At 35.3% G+C, this 22,538-nt stretch overlaps 1 protein-coding gene across 4 annotated transcripts; it reads right to left on the reverse strand.

The window, feature by feature from the left end:
• Positions 1 to 4,034: 4,034 nt before the first annotated feature.
• On the reverse strand, positions 4,035 to 22,538 carry LOC102601432 (regulator of nonsense transcripts UPF3-like). Of its 4 annotated transcripts, none has more exons than XM_006339863.2 (13): positions 22,291 to 22,538; positions 22,061 to 22,167; positions 21,770 to 21,865; positions 21,583 to 21,681; positions 21,350 to 21,429; positions 20,385 to 20,495; positions 19,688 to 19,832; positions 13,010 to 13,083; positions 12,158 to 12,512; positions 10,328 to 10,426; positions 10,094 to 10,203; positions 9,945 to 9,997; positions 4,035 to 4,680 (listed from the first exon to the last, which is right to left on the reverse strand). In XM_006339863.2, exons 1-12 carry the CDS (start codon positions 22,422 to 22,424, stop codon positions 9,959 to 9,961), a joined length of 1,449 nt encoding a protein of 482 aa, XP_006339925.1. In that variant the 5' UTR covers positions 22,425 to 22,538; the 3' UTR covers positions 4,035 to 4,680; positions 9,945 to 9,958. The 4 variants fall into 4 exon arrangements, with proteins under 4 accessions (XP_006339925.1, XP_006339924.1, XP_006339923.1 ...); XM_006339862.2 differs by having other exon boundaries at positions 4,035 to 4,612; positions 12,158 to 12,590; positions 22,291 to 22,537; XM_006339861.2 differs by having other exon boundaries at positions 4,035 to 4,617; positions 12,158 to 12,590; positions 22,291 to 22,537.

A 22,538-nucleotide genomic window follows, 5' to 3' on the forward strand; every position in this document is an offset into this window, starting at 1 on the left:
AGAAAATGAAAAGACAATCAAATTAGAATTATTGAGACAAATATTTTATTATACGAGTAAATAGAAAGCAAGGAAGCCAACTATATTTTTAAAATTATAAATTAATCGCAATTTTGAAATAACTTGAGAACTCCTAGAAAACAACAAATATGTAAAATATAAATACTGCAACTTGACTTATTAATAAACAACTTGAAATCTCCTAGAAAACAACAAAAATGAAAAATTTAAAGATTGCAATTTTACACATTAATAAATAATTTGTTTTTAATAAAACAAACTGTATTTTCAAAATTATAAATTAACTTTACATTTTCATGTTTTATCATTTTTGTTAATAAAAATTGCTCCATCGGACTATGGAAGTATATGTACGTATTTCTTTAATTAAGTTGCATATCGATATCCATTTACTCATTTCATTCTTCTATGTTTTAAAATATTATACCCCACAAACACAATAAACTAATATTATCAACAAAAAAGTGAGAGATGAATTTACCTGAACAAATAATTTTTTTGAAGAGTTTATCATTATAATATAATCAAATTATCTAAGAATTACATAGAGGTCTAAAGAGAATAAATTAAATATTTTTTTAAAAAAAAACTAAGGATTTATATCTTCACGAACACAAACAAATATTATTAAATGTATGATTTCAACAAAGAAAGAGTTGTAATTATATTAGACATATCAAATTATTTTACCTTGTAAATTCAAATTATGCAAGAATGTCTAACCATTTTCGTTATAGATATATCTCCTATAATCTACAAAATATGACTAAATAAGTTAAAAAATTATCTAGCAAAAGAAGAAAAAGATAAAGAATAAGGAGAAATTGCATTTAATCATAAATCCTCCTACACATATAATCATTTGACAAACATAAATAATTCAAAGGAATAATATAATAGAAACATTACTTCTTAAGCACCTAACAAATAATAAAGAATAATCAATATATATATAGCTCAAAATCCATTAATCTCCATCTCTGGATGATTTCATTTCATCCTAATATACAAGAGTCAAGAAAAATAATAACAAATAGATTATTAGTCCTAAAATGAAATCTCAAAAGATAAACAAAACAAAATAATTTTAATCTACAAGAAACAAAAATATGCTTTGACATATTAGCCTTACTTGCTAATTAAAAGTAATATATGAATCATATTTGGATAAGATAATGCACCTCAAAGCTTACAAATATTGTAACATGTTTGCCACTAATTCTCTAACCAAAGAAGACTACAAAATAACACACAATTTTAATGTGATTTTATAGTGTTAATATAACCTTCCACATTAAATAATTAGAGGTTATGAATATGAAAGACTTGAGAGGGGTTATGAATATGAAAGGTTTGTGAGTTATCAATATTATTAATACTAATTTAAGAATAGAATTTATATAACTGAAGAGGTATAAGTTAAGAAGATGATTTTTCAAGAAAAAAATAATTGAAAGAAATAAGAAAAAATGTCAAAAAAAAGAGAGAAAAAAATAAATATGAATGGAGGTCATAGAGAGGTGCCACATCACCTTCTCTATGTTCCTCCTTTATATATATATATAGAGAGAGAGATATATTTTTTCTTTGATGGATCTTCATAATTAATTGTAATTTGACGAATTATAGTAGCTAGTAATTGTGTTTTTAGTAGTTTTTAATTTTTAAAAATATGTGTTATGATTTTAGAATAATATATTATTTAGTTCATTATAAAAAGAGAAAATACATAAATCACTCTCATACTTAGAGGTCAAACTTACTTTAACACTTAAACATGAGTTTTTGGCCAAAAACATCTTTAAATTATACCCCAAACTTAAATTACATCTTTAAAATATCATTTTTTTTGGGGCAAAAAACATCCTCTAAGTATTTTAAAGTTAACAATTTCCATCCTTCTGTCAGATATCGTCAAAAAACTAAGGGATCCTACAAAAACATGAGCAATTCACGTGACTATCAACAAAAGTTTTCCTGCATAATTCCATTACCTACTATAAGATCCTGAAAAAAGATTATTAAAAATCTTAGACACCATTGCTTGTTGAAACAAAAAATGTTTGGAAGGTGTGAGGATACATGGTATGCTTTTTTTCTCATTTAGTAACAGAAAAAAGTTAGAGCTTAATTATCTTTACTATTTTCAAAGCTAAATTGTATTTAGATCAATAAATTGTTGGGCCAATCTGATATTGAAGTGATCAAAATTTAATTATGTCTCACATTTGAGTTTCATTCTACATTATTAGAAGCATAAGTCTCCAACAAATGCCGCTTATAGCATATTAAATTGAGAAGAAACATATTTCAACTAATAATATTTTTAACATCAAATTACATGCAAAATAAATGAAAATATGTGTCAAATTAATTTTTTTTGCATAATGCTAAACTCAATTAACGAAAAAGTTCGTGATAGTATTTTTGGCGTATCTAAGAATAATAATTATGAAGGAATGACTTGATTTTTGTGAGATCTGTTAGTTTTCTGATAAATTCAAGTAGAAAGATGTAGTTTAAATTTGGGATATAGTTAAGGATGATTTTGGCAAAAAAACTCTTTAAACTTTATGACATTTGTTTACCCCGTGATCTTTATTTACTTTAGCCGTCCATTATACTATTTGGCTATTTATATCCTCATCGACACAAAACTTATTACATATACACCTAATTGAATGAAAACCCCCAAATCCCAAGAAGAAAGATACTCGATTTTGAAAGAAAAAGATTCAACTCATCTAACCCATCCAACCAAACTAAACTAAAAATTTGTCATTAATAGTTAATTCTCATACCTCATATTCATCAAAGGTAAAGATTCGTTTAACACTGGAACAGAAAATTTGGAAGTTTTGATCAATTTTCTGAAAAATTGCCTCCTCGAAAGAGAAAATCAGAAAAAAATTGATACTTAGATTAGAGACTCATTTAGCAAGAAAATAATTTGGTTGGGTAATTTTTTTTGTTACTCCTAAAAAGGCCTATGAGGTTTATCTATCTAAGAAACTTGTGTTTGGGGAAATGTTGAAGAAGGCTAAAAAGCACAAGTGAATGACCCTTATTCCTCGTCTTCGAACCTGAACATTGCATCATCTCCAGGACAAAGTCACTAAGATATCGTTTGTGTGGGTGTAAATTATCAACATAAACTTCATCTTCTAGATTTCTATCCCTCTTGGATAATTAAGTTATACTTTAACTTGGATATCATCATTGTTGGAGGTTGATCACTATATCTCTACAAATAAATCCTTCTAGAGCTTAAAGTGAGACTTGAGACAAGCCCTTGCTAATTTTCCTTCTTCAGGGTATGTATGTATTCAAAATATAATGGAGCTTCCAAACTTTGTCAACAAGTTTTTTGTCTTGTATAAGAGTGGATTAGCCCTTACTTCCCAAGTAGTACGAGCCAAAGGGGCAGCCCAAAGGAAGAAGAAGTCATTAATGACTAAAGTGGAAGGAAGAAGAAGTATAGCTGAATGGAATTAGGCAAATTTTCTTATTAATAAGATGGCCGAGTGGCCTTATACATAATTATACATCTCTTTTCGTTCAATTCACTTTTTTGCTAGGTGATGACACCAAATGTTGTGTAGTGTGTACAATAGATGACCACTTCTCAGAATCTTAATTTCCAACTTAGACCTCATAATCTAAATTTAGGTATCCATCCTCGTTAGAAGCTCCTTCAAAGTCAGGTTTGTTGATGGCAACATTAGCTCTCAAAAACAAGATTGCGTAGGAGTCACCTGTCAAAAATTTGTTCTTCTTGGTATGTGCATATGCCTATTGACAATAGAATTCCTTTCAAAACTCATCCGTCAATTTCGCACTCGTTCAAAACATGGAAGTAAATTTCATGCTTTTTTGGGCGGCTAACTGCCAATTAAATTGAACAGGCCAAATCACATGATCTGTTATGATCCTTCCGTCAAATTTTACCAGTCAAAATATCATAAACAAAGCAGTGGATTGAACAAAAGCATATTTAACGTCCGACCTACAGATAGAAAAACTGCTTAATATATAAACTGAACATATGCTTTGGCCAGCTGATGGATCAACACCAAAATGCTCTTTCATTTACCAATACGCCCCAACAACACACGAATAATGGGAATCCAACTTTTCAATGCTTCAGTGCATGGATCTGCTTAGATAACACTAACTCAAACAAGCTTCCAATTTACAACCAGTCAAGCCTAGAAATAACATGGGCTTATAGACATGAATAAGTAGTGTGGGCACTTAACATGATCATACATTTGTATTTACAGTTCAACAAAAGTTAAGTTCCCATGTAAGAAACTATATTTTCTCGATTATCAGCCGAGTCAAAGGCAGGAATGAGGATATCCACAGCTCTGATGGTGAAATGATGGCATCACAAGGAACACCAGCTGAAAATCGTGGTGATGTCATTAATGACTTCCTTTCCCCTCGCTCCTATTCCAGGCAATCTTTGATTCAATACGGTCAAAGATTAGTTCAAAGGTGAACAGCAGTACCTGTAGCACCCTGGTGTATTGAAGTTCCATTTGAGTTTTTCGAACCCACATCTTTGCTCCAGCAACCTTGCTTACACCTGTTCTGTCAAGCAAAGAGAGTTGCCACTATCTGTATACTTGATATGGTAAACAACCAAGCATTTCACTGTAGAAAAACAAGATAATACTATTGAAGAACATCACAAAATGGCTCACATCTCAACCATAATACAATGCATTTAAGTTCTTGAGAGTTCATTTTTAAGTAGAAACACTAGATAATACTATTGAAGACTTCAAAACAAGCAACTTTTCAATCAAACATATTTTTAGTTCATTTTAAAGCAAGTGCAGAAGTCTCCCTCTCTCCAACTGGGACCTGCCCCTGCAGTTTTTTTTTCCCTTTGGGAGGGAGGGAAGGGTGTTGCCTAGGTAACCTTTCCAAGAGTTTGGTACCTAAATCAAACTAAGTGGCACGGTAAACCATAAATGAGAAAGAAAAGGACACAACCCATAAGTGGCCAGAATCAACAACCTAAGTATGAAGATCACCCACCTTCAATATGTAGATGACACCTTAATTTTTTGTGATGCAGAAGAAGAACAGCTGAAGTATTTAAGAACGATTCTAATCCTGTTTGAAGCCATTTCAGGTCTTTCACATTAATTGGAGAAAGAATTACATATACCCCATAAATCATGTGCCTAATATGGAGCAACTAGCCATGATACTGGGAGGTGAAGTGGGAAGGCTCCCCACTATCTACTTGGGTATGCCCCTGGGAGCAAAGTCAAAATCCAAAGGGATATGGGACTCTGGACTGGAAAAGTGTGAGAAAAAATTTGACCACGTGGAAGTCTCAGTATTTATCTTTGGGGGGAAGTCTCACACTGGTAAATGCAGTTTTAGATACACTACCAATGCTATCACTCTTCCCAATTCCTTCAGGTGTTGTTCAAAGACTAGACAAGATCTGAAGGTCCTTCTTATGGCAAGGAAACAAGGAAAAAAGAGCTTTCCACCTAGTCAAATGGAAGGGGATTATTAGGAGTAAGAAACAAGGTGGGCTTGGCATCAGGAATCTGAAACACCACCCGTCCAAAGTTTTGAAGATCAAATGGCTATGGAGATATGCACAAGAACCTCAAACCCTATGGGGCACTGTCATAAAAAGTAAGTATGGGGAAGAAGATTGTTGGGTATCCAAGGAGGTCACCACTCCATATGGAGTCAGTTTGTGGAGATCCATCAGGGCCTTCTGGCCTTTTCTTAAAAAACACTCAATGATCAGAGTGCACAATGGAGTCAGGACCAGATTCTGGAAAGATAAATGGATAGGGACAAGGTCATTGCAAGAACTGTTCCCGGATCTTTTTGACCTTGCCCAAGATCAACACAATACAGTAGCTGAGATGTGGACTCAACAAGGATGGGACATGAGATTCAGAAGAGGGATGAATGATTGGGAGATCCCAAGAGTGGTTGAACTATTCAAACAACTAGAGAGCTTTCAAGGGATGCAAGAAGGTGTAGATTGTTTGTGGTGGAATGGACACCCTAAAGGACTTTATAAAGTCAGCTCAGGGTATAAGTTGTTGCATCAGATAGAACCAATGAATACTTTTTGGCCTTGGAAACAGATCTGGAAGATCAGGATTTCGTATAAGGTTGCATGTTTTACTTGGCTTCTAACTAAAGAAAGTGTTCTGACTCGTGAGAATTTGATTAGGAGGAAGATATCACTATGCTCAAGATGTTTCTTATGTGAAAAGGAAGTTGAGACGGTAAATCATTTGTTCCTACACAGTAGTATCACAGATCAACTATGGAAGATTTTCATCAATCTTAGGGGCATAGCATGGGTAATGCCAAGCAAGATTGTTGACACTCTTTAGCTGGGAGGTAGCTGGAACTGGAGCCAGTAACAGAGAGAGATGGAGGATCACCTCTTCATGTATATGGTGGACAATTTGGAAAGAAAGAAATGATAGATGCTTTGAGGATAGGTGCAATTCAGTACAAAAGATTAAGATAAATTGTATCTTGTTATTTTGTTTTTGGTGTACTAAATTGTACTCTAGGTATACAGAATCAATCCTAGATGTGCTAGACACCATTTAGGTTTGATTTACTTTTGGCATACTCTGTATCTAATCTCACTCTTGTAAATATGGTTTTTCAGTACTAGCTTGAATACAAAATGTTACCTGATTCAAAAAAAAAAAGGACACAACCACCGAGGTATAGGAAGACGGAGAATCAATATGTGAAGAAAGTATACAACATACCGATACTGATATTTGTGGGGACTTTTGGATTAAACAAGATAAGAAACACGTAACTTCTCAAACAAGAGCATATTAGAATCATATTTGATATTTTTTTTTAAAAAAAGTGATCCTAGTCTAGAAATGCAAGATTTCTTTTTAGCCATCAGAGAAATGCATAACCGTCAAAGGTCAATGAGAAAGCATGAAGTAAACACTAATCAGTTATTAAAACCCATCTGTTTGTTGCTTAAGCAACAGAGAGCTACAAAGTGAGGTGTCAACGCCTCATGGCAAAAGCGAATTCACTAAAATTTATGAAGCACACACTACAGACAGTGAGGCACAAAGTAATACGAAGAATACGATACAGAATAAATATCTTTTAACATAACAATACTGATATTTTCGTGACAATTGGATTAAACAGGACAAGAAACACTCAACTCTCAAACAAGGGCGATCTTAGAATTATCTTTGATAAAACCCACTAATGATCCTACCGGGAAATGCAAAATTATAAGGAAAATGCATAACCGCCAAGAGTCGATGAGAAGGCATGAAATATACAGTACTGTTAAAAACCTTCCCTTTGTTGCTTAAAGCAATGGAGAGATCCGAATAGAGGGGTTATCGCTTCATGGGAGATGCGATGTGCATAACTTTATGAAGCACGCACTACAGACAGTGAGGTGCAAAGTAATCCCTACCAGAAGCACTCGCTTCTTTGAATTCAGTTTAAAGATAAAAAATTTACAGATTAATTGTTTAAGTACTAGGACTCCGCTCCACATAAACTTCACCATTCTCTTTGATTGAACTCCTCAATTATGCAAAGCCTCTTCTTTTTTTTTTTTCTTTTTTTTTTGATAACCGAGAAATCCGTCTGTGACCTGCCCTTTGGACCAATCACAGCCTTCTAAACTCGGTGGATAATGGGCCCGCCCCTCTACCCTTCTCCACTTAAATACCGGGCTTCGCTTTGCATGGTGTGGGCCTTGAACCTGCGACCTAAGCCACAAATCCTCCACCTTTTGCCACTTGAGCTAGGCCTTGGGGGCTTATGCAAAGCCTCTTCTTTTTTTTTTTCTTTTTTTTTTGATAACCGAGAAATCCGTCTGTGACCTGCCCTTTGGACCAATCACAGCCTTCTAAAACTCGGTGGATAATGGGCCCGCCCCTCTACCCTTCTCCACTTAAATACCGGGCTTCGCTTTGCATGGTGTGGGCCTTGAACCTGCGACCTAAGCCACAAATCCTCCACCTTTTGCCACTTGAGCTAGGCCTTGGGGGCTTATGCAAAGCCTCTTCTTCTACTACTTGTTTATCTGTTTCTTTTGTTTCTTCTTCGTTCTTATTATTCTTCAGACAATGTCTCGTCTTCTGTTACGTCTAGTGTAGGGCAGTGTTGTCAAAGGTGTGCTTAAGCCCTGAAGTGAGGCTCACAACGTGTTGAGCGTTTCGCCTCACTTAATGTGCACTCCAATGTCCTCATCAAGGTTCTAAGGCATACTTTTCGTTGCCAATGAGCCTCTTCTGAAGAGGCAAGGCTAAACAATTGATAATTTACTGTATCATCATATTTTTTCAATTTATTTGTTCGTATATTTATAATTATTAATCTTGGACTAAGCATATATATTTGAAATTTTTTCTACCTTTTCGCCTTTTTTTCTTAAAGCACATGCTTTATTTGCGCTTCAAGCCCCAATGGACTTCAGAGTTTTTTTTTTTTGTGCTCTTTGCTTTTGGTAACACTGGTGTATATGGAGCCATCTTCTTATACTTCTATATTTGGGTTTCTCTTTTGTTTTTCCCTTCTACTCTCTTAGTATTAATTAAATGTTTTTTAATTTTTCCATGTCCGGTTGGTAAAAAAAAATTAGAAAATATCCTCTAGGAAAAGAAGTTCCGTACTTCACTGGTGGAAGTAGGGAGAACAAGTTCCACAAATGGCATTCCACATTGATTGTGTCTTCCCTACCTTCCACAACACACCTCATCTAGTCATCTTCACCCCTACCCCAGCTCCAACCCCAACCCCCATAGTATTTGTCTAGATTATATACAAATATTTTTAGGATAACATATTTTGCTTATGTATTTTCCTTCATACTGAACACATTCTAAAGCAATTATATATGAAACTGAATACTACAAATATTAAAATTAATTCTTTTATGATCCTTGGTTACAAACTGAAAATTTTCAATCTGCTATTGAAGCGATCTTTCACTGTTCTCGTTGAAATTTTATTCTAACAATGTTTACTTTGAATTATGGTATTAATATAGTCATATTATTATATTTTGGGTGCTTGAAATTACTGATTTTAATTTCAATTTAATTATTCAATTACTATTGTCGTTATTATACATTGGGTGGTTGAAATCATTAATTTTAATTGCAATTTAATGTTTTAGGCACTATAGTCACATATATAAACTTACATTATAGTTTAGGTGAACTGTGCAATTCATCTGTGAGCTTCGCCGCTTCTCAGTTAAATCGCCACCAGCATCATTGTTTTTCACACTTTTTGCCTTTAAACTTGGTGGCAGGTATATTTATTCCAGTTAGACCAACGACCAAAATATCTACAGAAGTACAACAGAACCCAAACATAACAGGAAAAAGTGTCGGGACCTTCAACTCTGACAACATATGATAAAAGAAGAATGGGCCACTAAATTCCATTTCCCTAAGCTGCTTTAGACGAAACCTAAAACTGCAACACAGCTCAGGGTACATGCATCACTCCTCACCCCATCTTTAAAAACTACTTCAAACTTCCAAATTTTAGCAGCTCTAGATTCCAAACAACTTGGTGAAGCAATTTGAGCAAGAAGATGAAGACATACCATTGCTTATCATTGAACACATACTGCTTGTTTGTTTGTTCCAACAAAATAAAATGGCATGCTTTACCTAGTAGACTGCACTTACCCCAAAGAGATGGTCCCACCATGGAATTGAAAAGACGCAAATAATCATAATAGTATATCCCTCTGCTAACCTTATATTTCAAGGCATCAGCTATTTCAGATGTGTAGCGGTTGATGCCATACATTCACAATCCATTTACCCAACATGTATGTCTATGGAAGAAAAAAGTTGAAGTAGAATGAAATTAGACACCACATGGACCTTATTGAAACTTACCATTAAATAACAAACTAAGAACCAGAACTTGACTTTTGAACCCACACTTGTTTCTGCATTAATATCATAGTCCATGCAAGCACATTAGTAAATGTACAAGGGAAAATCAGAGATCAAAGTACAAATAAGAATTTAAAAAGTAAACACACCTCAAGAGAACTGTAAGCAGAAGTGCCTCCCTTTTTCACGGGTTTTCCTTCCCCAATAGAAGTGCCAGCCACATCCCTCAAACCACGACGACCACCATGTTTATAGTTACCTTAATTTATCAGAAAATTTTGAAGTAACCACAGAAGAGCCAATAACTAAGAGGCAAGACAAACTTAAGCACAATTTCATGTAGAACTCAGCACAATCATCTCATGGCCCAAAACAAAACTAACCATTATCCGCAGAAGAGTGAGAATTACGCCCACTTCCAATTGGTCTGAACTCAGTACCGCGTGCAATTGGTAGATCATTTTTCAATTCTCCTTGACCCCCTAAAGAAGCAGAAAATAAGAGTATGATTGCAGGAGGAAAACACTGAACCAAAGGTAATCTTTCATACAATTAACATGTAGCAGAATTACGAGGTAAGACAATGATGCATACACTCATTTGAAATCATAGAAGACTTGGAAGAGGCAGAAAAATAATAAGCATACGGGCCAATTTGGACGAGCACTTTTTAATTGGATTTGGATATAATTTGGTGTAGTTACACCGTTTGACCTGTTTGTTTGGCCAAGTAATTTACTTGGTCAGAGCATGAAATTGAGTGTAATTGAGGGGAAGTAAATACTCTCTCCAATTGCCCCCAAGGCCTAGCTCGAGTGGCAAAAGGTGGAGGATTTATGGCTTAGGTCGCAGGTTCAAGCCCCACACCTTGCAAAGCGAAGCCCGGTATTTAAGTGGAGAAGGGTAGAATGGGGTGTGGGGGGGGGGGCATTATCCACCGAGTTTAGAAGGCTGTGATTGGTCCAAAGGACGGGTCACAGACGGATTTCTCGGTTATCAAAAAAAAAATACTCTCTCCAATTCTCAAGGGGAAGATGAGCATTTGTGGTAATTACGCCATGTACGTACCAAATGACTTCCAAAATTCTTTTATTTTTTATTTTTTCAAACTATTATTCTATTTTCTATTTTCAAAAATATTATTCTATTTTCAAAGGAAGACTCTTTATCTTCCATTTCTTCCTCTCATATTCTATTACAACGTGAAACCACTTGTTTACTCCATTACAGATGTTAGTACTATATATCTCCTTATATTTTCCTTTTCTTCTTTTTATATTTTTTTTCTTGCATATCCAATATCAGTACACTAGTACTAGCAGTACTTTGTAAGTTGATGTCTTACTGATGTAATGAACTTAATGTCTTGCTATATTGTTATTATTTTATGAGTTCATATATACTTTATTTTAAAAAGATGTTTTTAAAATAAATTTTATGGTCCATGGACCATTTTATTAATTATTTGCAAAAGAGTTCCTATATTTTAAATCTATTATTTCTTTCCTTTTTTATCTTCATTGAACTAATAATTTTATCAGGTTAATTTTGATTGATGATATTGATAGATTGGAGATAATGTGACGCTTTAGCTTTACAATAATGAGTTTTATATAATTTTATTGTAGATAGATTGATAAGTAGCGTTTGTATTTTGTTCAATAGGTAGACCCCACTTGTAGGATTACACTGGGTAAGTTGTTATCTTTATTAGTAGAGTTCCACCGTCCACGTCTCTTTTTAGCTTTCCCTTATGTTTGTCCATGTTTCTCAAGTATTTTTTTTGATGAAGTAAATGTTCCATTGAAGGCATCAAGAAGATGCAAATTAGTTACAAAAGTAGAAGCAAAAACAGTTGGTTTGCTGGCTCAAGTACAATTATGCTAAAACTAAGGAGCCAACAAAATTTGAAAAACTATCCAGGGAATCTACATAGGACAAATTAACCCAACTGTACAGACACATAGGTAGTTTTAACTCTTATTTTCTATTCATTATAGAAAAGTACTATCTAAACTCATATCTATACTTTTCTTTTAAATTAAAAAAGTACAGCAAATCATACTTTTTTTATTATTGGAATTTTTAAATTAATTCAAGTTAAAATTTCCAGGACTATCCATGTTTGTCCAGTATACCAAACAATCCCTAAGAGGAAGATTTTGAGAATATACATCAAGAGAGATAGTTATTAGTAATACGAGTGAACAAACCTTCAACAAACTCCCGCACTTGGGAAGATTGAGGAATACCAGATGATAAAGATCCATTACTGGCTTGTGAACTATCAGCACGACGAAGAGGAGCCCAAACACCACGATCAGGCCGATCTCTATTCCTAGAACGTCTTTCTTGTTTTTCAATGTGGACAACATGCTTTTCATTTCCAACAACCTTATCCTCATTAGCTCCACTTGTATCCTTCTGAAACAACTGCATACTTGGTGGCCGAGGAGGTCTCATGTCCTTATCCTGTATTTGATCTGATTGAAATGCTGACTGATTCTGTCGAGCATCCTTTAGAAGAATACTTCTGATGATTCTGCCACTTGCCTCTTGGCGCTGGTTCTGTTTCAGAGCAGATAAACTAGGTGAATTCTTGAGAGCAGATGACACATTCTGTTGAGCTAGTGAACCACCAGAAACCTACACAGTTAAGAGAAACAAGGGTAGGTCCAAGATGCAGACATACAAACTAAAAAAAATTAACCTGAGATGACATTGATGTGTTAAGATCATATGATCATAGCAAGTCTGAAAATTGTTGGTAGTAACAAATAGAGCATCGACACAGCAGATGACTTTAATCATTCAAACTAAATGGTATTGGTCTAAAATCTTCTTCACATGCTCTAATATCTCTTGCGTCTCCGTTCGCTTTACCAATAAAATGGTTACCATTCTGCACATGCTATCATATTCCTTGGGACAGTGATAAAAAGAGTGTCAATGCCCTTCAGTGCTTACATCTCTTTACACCCCCACCCCCTCTCTTTCCAAGGCCCCGATTAAAGACAGTCAAGAAGAAAAGGCTCCTCCTTCTGCCACTAAAGATGTAAACTTACATTAGGACCTTCTTTTTCCTTCCCCTTCAAGAGCAGGATTTTCTTCTTCCCACTATCAGCAGTTACTGAACGACCTGAAATAGATTAGAAAGCATTATAGATACTTTAAACAAAATGCTTGTATAAGTAAAAATGACAGGAATGGTAAAAAGGACAGCACATTCTGATTATCTTCGCCATTAAATGGTGAAAGCACAGCGCCTTGTGCAAGTAAAATATCTCTACACAAATCATATATATTATAGTTCAACCAAACTTAGCACTCTAACCTCCAACCAAGAGAATTGGCATCCAAGATACCACACTGGCTTATAAGATAGAAGTAACCTGACAGGCAGGTCCAATTAGTAACTATATCAAGCTATCCTTTCTCTTCTCCACTTAGACTTGGGCCACCCACTTCTGTAGATCCATTATAAAATTGAATAAAAATGTTCATTTGATCAGAGAACATTGAAGATTATCTATCAACTGATCTCCTTTTTGAATGAAAAATCCAAACAGCAGCTGCCTAAAACCCCAGAATTTATATGCAACTCCTTTTCATACACAGAAAAAATACCCTTCCCCTAAAATACTTCCACATTGGCCCTGCAGCATTAGAGATGGCAGCACAAAGATCCCTTTTTGGGTTCAGGAAAGTGGCTAATATCTGTCCATGTTTTAAGACAATAAAACTTCTAGATGCAAAGAAATAGTCAAATGCATTAAGGATTCCGGTTCTACGTCCAAATGATATCTAAGCTTGGTTTCAATATCATACTGTGAATAACAATATCCATGAAAGATGCTATCATGGACTACTTTGACTTTATGGATTTGCTTCATCATTAGCCAAAGAAGAGAGACAAGGGGGAAGCTTAGCGCGCCTTTGACAACACAGCACTGGGTATGTTGGTGGTGGTGGTGTAAAGTGGAGAAGCCTGTATTGAGAGCTGGCTATATTTTTGGAGGCTTAATGTATCTGATCACAACACCTGTGTGAATATCATATCATCTTGAAGTATTCATGAACACTTTAGCATTGCCACTATGCCAGACATTAATCTGGAATCAGCAAAAAGGAGTACATGGATGGAATATTTCTTTTAGAAGGCTACTGCATGACTGGGAGCTGGAAAGAGTAGTCAAATTTTTCAAGACCTTGGAATCATTCCAAGGGTTCAAAGATACTGAAGATTCACTTATATCCCAACAGTAAAGGAACTTATTCTGTAAACTCAGCTTATAACATTCTGATTAGGCACAGACAGTCAACTAATCAGCGGCCATGGAGATCCATTTGGAAGATGAAGGCTCCTTTTAAGGTGGTATGCTTTCTTGGCTAGTAGCAAGAAATACTTGCCTCATACAGGATAAACTTCAAAGAAAGGGATTCCAACTGTGTTCTAGATGCTTTTTGTGCGGAGCTGCTAGGGAAAATAATAGTCACCTATTCATTCATTGTCCTATTACTTGACAATTATGGCTACTATTCTTGAACACGGTAGAAATCAGATGGTCAATGCCAGTAACAAGTGTTGATTTACTGAACTGTTGGAACAAGAATGATGGAGCAGTTAGTCAGAAAAATTGGTGAAAACTTGTCCCTGCTTGCATATGGTGGACCATTTGGAAGGAGAGGAACTATAGAGCTTTTGAAGACAAATACAAATTTGTGGAGAAAATCAATATGAACTGTTTATTTTTGTTTTATTTTTGGTGTAAAGAAAGCTATGCTGAGGCTGAATCACTCGTTGATATGATAAGATCCTTGTGAAGTAGTAGCCTAAGCTTGGTAGGGATTTTGTGAAGTCTTTTTGCATGGTTAAGGTGCAACTTCAAACTGGATTTTGTTTTCTTAATATTATTTGTTTGAGATCTGTTTGTTGGATACTCAAACTAAACCATTTCTCTGTGTGCTCGCTAGCTGATCTTGGCCTTGAGTGAGGATATATTATATGCAAAATGAGTAGACACGTTGCAAGTTATTTGAGTCTGTTGGACTTGGCTTTTGATTGGGTAGCTAAATTCTGTGAGTTTGGTTTTCCGGATAAACAGAGAGTGTTCCAATTGGATTTTTGATAACATTTTTTTTGGAACCGGTAACGAATATATATATATATATATATATATTCGTTACCGGTTCCAAAAAAAATGTTATCAAAAATCCAATTGGAACACTCTCTGTTTATCCGGAAAACCAAACTCACAGAATTTAGCTACCCAATCAAAAGCCAAGTCCAACAGACTCAAATAACTTGCAACGTGTCTACTCATTTTGCATATAATATATCCTCACTCAAGGCCAAGATCAGCTAGCGAGCACACAGAGAAATGGTTTAGTTTGAGTATCCAACAAACAGATCTCAAACAAATAATATTAAAAAACCCAAATCCAGTTTTTGCTAGACTCTCGAAAATACTGCAAGGATTGGTATTTTGTACTACGGTACAATAACAGCACTTAAAAGATCAGGTTCGTACAAAGTACAACAATTCAATAAAGAGCTAAAATCCAAATTCCAAGCACTAAGATAACCAATCGCTATAGCACAAATATTTGTGATATGGCAGGTTATGTATAATATTTCCCTACTCTCTAGCGTTCATTTGGTATTAACATTGTAGATTAGTGACTTGTATAAGGGTGGAGCCTTCCTCTGAACATCAAGGAGGAAAGATTAGGTTGATCCTAACCTTTATTATAATATAAATTACTTCTGGGCAGTACCTCTCAACAAGATTGACAGATGGCACAAAAGAGAGGGCTAACCAGGTACATAAGTAATAGGTTTACCAATGCACAGAATTATTCTCCTGTCCATTTATGTTTTGGTCCATGAACCTTTATACATATTGATGCTTGCTTCTTTCAACATATTTGTTTAACTGAGCAAAAAAGAACATAGAAAAAGAGATATATGATTGTCGTAGTTCCTTGGGCTTGCTACTGCATAAAATATAATTCAAGAAAAACAAATGTCTCAGCCTGTCAGCCACAAGTTAGTGCAGCTTATTTTCCTACAAATAAAACTCAAGACAGAAATAAAAAGCTTGGAGGCTGTTAGAATATGAATAGGAACAGGAATAGTATATAGAATCTTACTTAGAGTAGGAATGGGAATAGTATATCAAATCCTATTTGAAAAAGAATTATAATGTAGTGTCCTAGTTGGAAAAGAAGTCTAATGTAGTGTCTACGAATGTGGTCTCAATGTAATAATGTAGAGACACAACTCAATAATATTCTTCTCCTATATTTCTCACATGGTATCGGAGCTTCTACAATCCTGAGATCCTGATAAAGAATAACTTTCACTGCTGGCGAGCAGCTACGACTCATTTATGTTGTCCATCTGGCTAATGGTTAAGTTAACAAAAGTAGGACTGATCTAGGGCATATTTATGTGCCTACGAACAAAATAACACTCATACTTTAGCCAAGTTTGATGACAAATTCTCATTCTATTGATAGTGTTTGAGTCATGTTATTGCATTATGATTAACCGATATGATTAGTGACTGTAGGTTGGGAAGCAAGAGAAAAAGGCACAAAAGTGGAAGCATGTGAAGTGGAGTTGGCGATCAAAAGGTACAAAGGATAAAAGGAAGTTCAAAGTGAGAAGAACCCCTGCTCCATATCCTCTCCGCATCGCGGAGAGGTAATTTATTATTCCACTCTCGATGGCTGCTGATACAGAAGAGTAATTCAAGAAAGTGACAGTCCAGAATTAGGCCGACTTTTCCCATTGTATAAATAGACTCAGATTTTATTATTTTAATTTTTCTTTTCCTGGTTTTTGGAGAACGACGACTTAAAGAACTATTTCTTCCATTTTAGAGTTCATTCCTACTCTTTACTTCTATCGATTTCTCTTATGTTTATTGAATACTTAGACGATTGAGAATCACATTATGAGTAGCTAAATTCCCTTGTTCTAGGATTGTGGCTACATAATGATTGTATATTATTGAATTTGATGGATTGAAATTGGTTATCACATAAATTGCTCTTTTGTTCTTCATTTAGTATTATGTGACGACCACCGTTGAAATAAACTTATGAGTAGCTAAATTCCCTTGTTCTAGGGTTGTGGCTACATGATGATTGTATATTATTGAATTTGATGGATTGAAATTGGTTATCGCATAAATTGCTCTTTTGTTCTTAATTTAGTATTTTGTGACGACCACCGTTGAAATAAACTTTTTGTCCGAATTGAACTCGGGAGAGGAATAAGAGGATAGAACGTGTGACATAAGGAGCATGAACTTCTCTAGAATTAGGGTTGATTTGTATCTAGGATAGGGATAAACGTAGAGACCTTGCTTGGTTTATAAACAGGATGAAAACTTAATGCCAGGTAATTGGTTCAGTCTATTCCCGCTCAACGATGTAGTTAGACTCCCAATTACAGTAGGTGATTAGAGGTTGGGAGACCATGATTATACATTTAACCCTGTAAATCAGTGATTTGATAGCCAATTGATGTCCTTTAAAGAATATAGTATGCATGAATTTAAAGTAGACTGCAGCCCTAGAATTTACTTTTTTTGATGACATTGTTTTAACTCCAACTTGAAATTGAATCATATTGGCTAATTTAATTTATTTTGAATAATCGATAATTTAGAATCATTCGTCAACCTTTCTTGAAACACTTGCTTTAAATTATAGTAATTGGAAAAATCAAATATCATCTAATCTGAAGTCTCTGTGGGTACAACATCCAACTCTTGAAAAGGGTTACTTTATTACTTGCACGACCACGTACACTTGCGTGTGCGTTTGGACGCAACAAGGACCAATGATATATGCATGAACCCCATATTTAGGGAAGAAAACTCAATTAGACAAGTCATCATGCGTCAATTTCCGGTGACTTTTTGGGACTATTTTGTGTCAACTGCGCATCCATCAGTGTTTGTGTAAACTTTCTCATATCTATTTTGTGTAACATTGTGCCATCTTTCCGGCGACTACTTTCTCATATCTAATTTGTGTAGCACTGTGTCATTCGTTCGATGACTACTTTCTCATATCTATTTTGTGTAACATTGTGCCATCTTTCCGGTGACTACTTTCTCATATCTAATTTGTGTAGCACCATGTCATTCTTCTAATAACTACTTTCTCATATCTAATTTGTGTAGCACTGTGTCATTCGTTCGATGACTACTTTCTCATATCTATTTTGTGTAACATTGTGCCATCTTTCCGGCGACTACTTTCTCATATCTAATTTGTGTGGCACCTCACTATCCTTTCGATGACTACCGTCTCAAATCTAGTTTATGTAGAGCACTGTGCCATCCTTCCGATGACTACTTTCTCATATCTTATTTTTGTAGCACCGAGCCATACTTCGGTTACTACTTTCTCATATCTGATTTGTGTAGCACTGTGCATCTTCCGGTGACTACTTTCTCATATCTATGTTACGTAGCACCGTGTGTCTTTCCAATAACTCCTCAGATCTAATTAGAATAGTTCTAAGCGTTTTTCAAGTGATACTGATACATTCTCTCCCATGGCTAAAATAACATATGGCTGCCTTGTTCTATCTATGATTGTTGTTTGTCATTGGCTTTTTAATCAATTGGACATTGAGAGTGTTTTTCTCTACAATGATTCCGAGGAAGAAGTCTATATGGAAGAACTGTCTAGTTTTGTTGGTCAGGGGGAGTCTAGTAGCCTTGTGTGTTGATTGAGCAGTCATTTTAAGGTCTGAAATAGTCCGCTCAAGCTTGGTTTGGGAAGTCAGCACAGTAATTCAGAAGTTTGGCATGACTAGTAGTGGAATTGATCACTCTGTATTTAATCGATATTCTACATCAAATCCAATATTTCCTGAGAAGACTATGCACAATGAGATTGACCGTCAATTTTGTAAAGTCGAGTGATCAACTTGCAAATATCTTCATCAAAGCCCTCATCGGTCCTCGTATTAATTACATCTGTAACAAGCTAGGTACAGATGACTTGTATGCACCAACTTGAGGGGGAGTATAATAATATGAATAGGAGCAAGAATAGTATATATAATCCTACTTAGAATAGGAATAGGAATAGTATATAGAATATTACATGAAAAAGGATTATAATGTAGTGTCTTAGTTGGAAAAGGAGCCTTATGTAGTGTCTATAAATAGGGTTCCAATGTAATAATGTAGAGACACAATTCAATAACATTCTTCTCCAACATATCTCATAGAGGTCTAGACAGAGAAATGTTCCCTCCTTTTCCACCCCACCCCTGCTTTTACATAGTGCCTCCTAGATCCTCCTCGGGTTTTTGTTAAGTTTCCAACATCCAGATTCTTCACTCGCAAAGCTATGATATTGATCTAACTGATTTTAGCAAATAGAAAATGTACCAGCAGTATAGTTCTTTACCTTTAATCTAAATCTCCATAAAACATGACGAGTCAACTTGTCACTTACACTTGTTATCCCTCCCAAATGCATTAACATACGCAGACATTAAAATCACAAGATCGAAATGTCTTGAGTATTTAAGATTAAACATACTATCATCCCAATTGAACGCCCCTAAAAGATCTTTTAAATTTTGACTGTTACACTTTCCTCAAACTCACACACCCACCCACTCAAAACCCCCATTACACACAAAAAAAAAAGAGATGCATATCAACTGCAGTATGTAGCAAACCTGTAAGAAACATAAGACATACCAATTTCCCCTTCCACTACATCAATCTCAGATCCAGGAGCAGAACTACCAGACTTGACAGAGAGCTGCTGATCACCACGTTTTGGCAGTAGAATATATGATTTGTCCTTACTGTTGCCAGCCTTAGAACTGTCCCGTTGAACATACTGTGAAATAAGGAGTTTTGTAAGTAATACAAGACATGAGATACTAACTACATGAAAATAAATAGAAAAATTCCCAACAAGCAGCAGTTTTATTGTTTAAATCCTACATGAAAAGATAAAAAAACAAACATATGCATCTAGATGTGCGCGTATGTGTGAGTTTTATGACCAAACTAAAAATATTTGGTGTAAAATTTGAAAAGGCAACATGCTTCCCTGCAATTATAGAGAAAATGGAAACTAGTAACGAAAAGCTCAATTATAAGGCAAAGCTGAAAAGGACAAAAGTAAAGTAAGAGTGGTGAAGGCTCGACATCATCTTCATCTACAAGCAGGCATATAGATCAATCCAGGCCAGGCATTACAATGAGAGACAATTGAAAGCAGTTCAGGAGTAGAGAATATTACAGTCACAGAAAGCCTTAATATTCTCTGAACTTGAAACGGAAAATTTATAATGTATAAAAAGTTGTATAGAGAGTTATGATGTAAAAAGACATGGACTAATCCCAGTTGTTCATGGCAACAAAGTTTGGGATGAAAAGCATGTACCATGGTTGTAGAAGTTCTCTTTTCAGAGCCTCGTCTAGATGCAGTTGAGCTAGGACTTCTTGAGCTTGTGCCACCAACACTTTTACTTGATTTTCCATTAGAGATAGACCTCTGTCAAAAACCAAGGCCAATAAACTTGGTGTCATTTATTACACTTAAGGGAAAATGCTCAAAAGAAATATACCATAATTCATTTAACAAGACAAAAGAGACAAGATCTAAAGAGAAGTAGTAGAGAATGCAATGGAATCTTCTACATAGAAACAAAGTAAACAAAGGAAAACCAACAAAGGAACTTCCAGAAGAGAAAGACTGAATATAGTCCGCAAATCAGCTTTTGAAGAACATAACACAATCTTTACCACAAGATGTTATTCGACTATATCTGGTTCTTCCCACTATTTTTTTTCTCCGTATATTATCAATTACCATCTGCAATTGTAAATAATTAACACTCAAAATGTCAATTCCTTATATAAAAGAATTCATTACTGAAAAATCCAGATTAACAGGGACATTTTATTTAGTACTAAGCAAGATTAGAAGCTCATTCCGGTAAATCTACACAATCAACAAACTTATTTTACCAACAGGTAGCTCAAAGAGGAATATTTACAGATTCTTCTATTCTTTGAGGATACATTTCAGAACCTGAAACAATAAGATAAAAAGAAAAATAGGAGGTTCCATTATAACAATCCGATTTAGACCAAATTATGAAACTTTTTCTCTGTTGCTCACGTACCCGAGTAAGTCACTGAAGGTAACACAAAATTGATGTGCAAGACCTAATACTTTCCCGTTTCTCTTTTTAACACAGCAAATGGCAGAAGCATCCAACATATAAATCACAGACAAATACAAATAGAAAGCTGCACACTACAAAAACATGCAGCAACTAGTTCTTTAATAGTAAAGTTTGAGAATCCCAAGATTCTGAATTTCAAAACAGGAAAGTTTCCCACCCGAGCTCCACTCTTCACAGCTCTTTTCTGACGTACATAATCCATTAATGGAGTAACTATAGGAGCATCCTTTGCTGAGCCTGAAATACAGAAATAAGTAGAACTTCAGTTTCTAGAGAACATGATGCACTCCACCTTCATGTTTTGCTCTCCAACTCTCATTTTGATAAATCAGATCTCCATTTGATGCTCAAGGACAGTAGGGAAAATGTTCTAAACATGCTCTGACTAACCAGCTCGTTCAGCTTCCTTTCTCTCCAATTGTATCTCAGCACTCGGAAGATTCTCAACAGGCTTTGCAAGAAATTCAAGGAACTCCATATATGCAGGATCTACAAGTGCATCAACAAAATTAATGTAGCAGCAGGCAAGATGGACATAACATGTATGTCACATGCAATCAGCTCATCATTTTAATACCTTTCAATATGGTCCCTTCACGGGCATCCTTCTTGAGCCAGTGCTTTGGGACACGCTGGGAAGGAGCATACTCGACAATGGTTTTGAACTGAGTGCCTAGTATAGACATTCCGGGAAGATGAGTATAATAATTTGCCAATCATATTAGATCACTGAGCAAGATAAATCTAGTAGGAACCAGATAAGAAATAAGGCAACATCTAATAGTGTGGTGACAACCAAAGATTTTCAAGTTTCATCTGGATGGAAGGAATGCCCAATTAATCTGGTGTAACTGCGCTTGAGCTTTACCTTTCTCATTCACAAACATGTGCCCATCAAAGAACTCAGCAAACTCAGTAACATCTTCCATATTCCGAAAGTCAATATAGGCTTTTGAATAGCTTTGATGCTTCAGGCTGCAGAAGAAATTTGGGCATAAATGTTGTCAACAATTGAGGAAGAGTGGAAACCTAACATATTTGCAGAATTATGAGAGATAATATTGCAGCCTGTTATTTGCTATTAATGGAAACCCTAACCTGGTTTTGGCTGGGCGAAAAGTGAACCAATTGTATCGACCAGCAAAGCGAGAATCAACATGCTCCAGAAGCATAGACTGAGAAAGTGTCGGCGGCAAGTGCCGTAGAACGACTTTGGTTCGCCGATTCTTCATAGCAGTGATGGAATTCTAGAGCCCTAATACGAAAATGTTCATGCATAACAAATTCTTTCTCAGAGATAGAAAGAGGCGTGAAATTTACCAGCTTGACAAAAGAGGATTTTCCCA

Source organism: Solanum tuberosum, unplaced genomic scaffold, assembly GCF_000226075.1.
Source record: "Solanum tuberosum cultivar DM 1-3 516 R44 unplaced genomic scaffold, SolTub_3.0 scf00012, whole genome shotgun sequence".
Taxonomy (NCBI): Eukaryota; Viridiplantae; Streptophyta; class Magnoliopsida; order Solanales; family Solanaceae; genus Solanum; species Solanum tuberosum.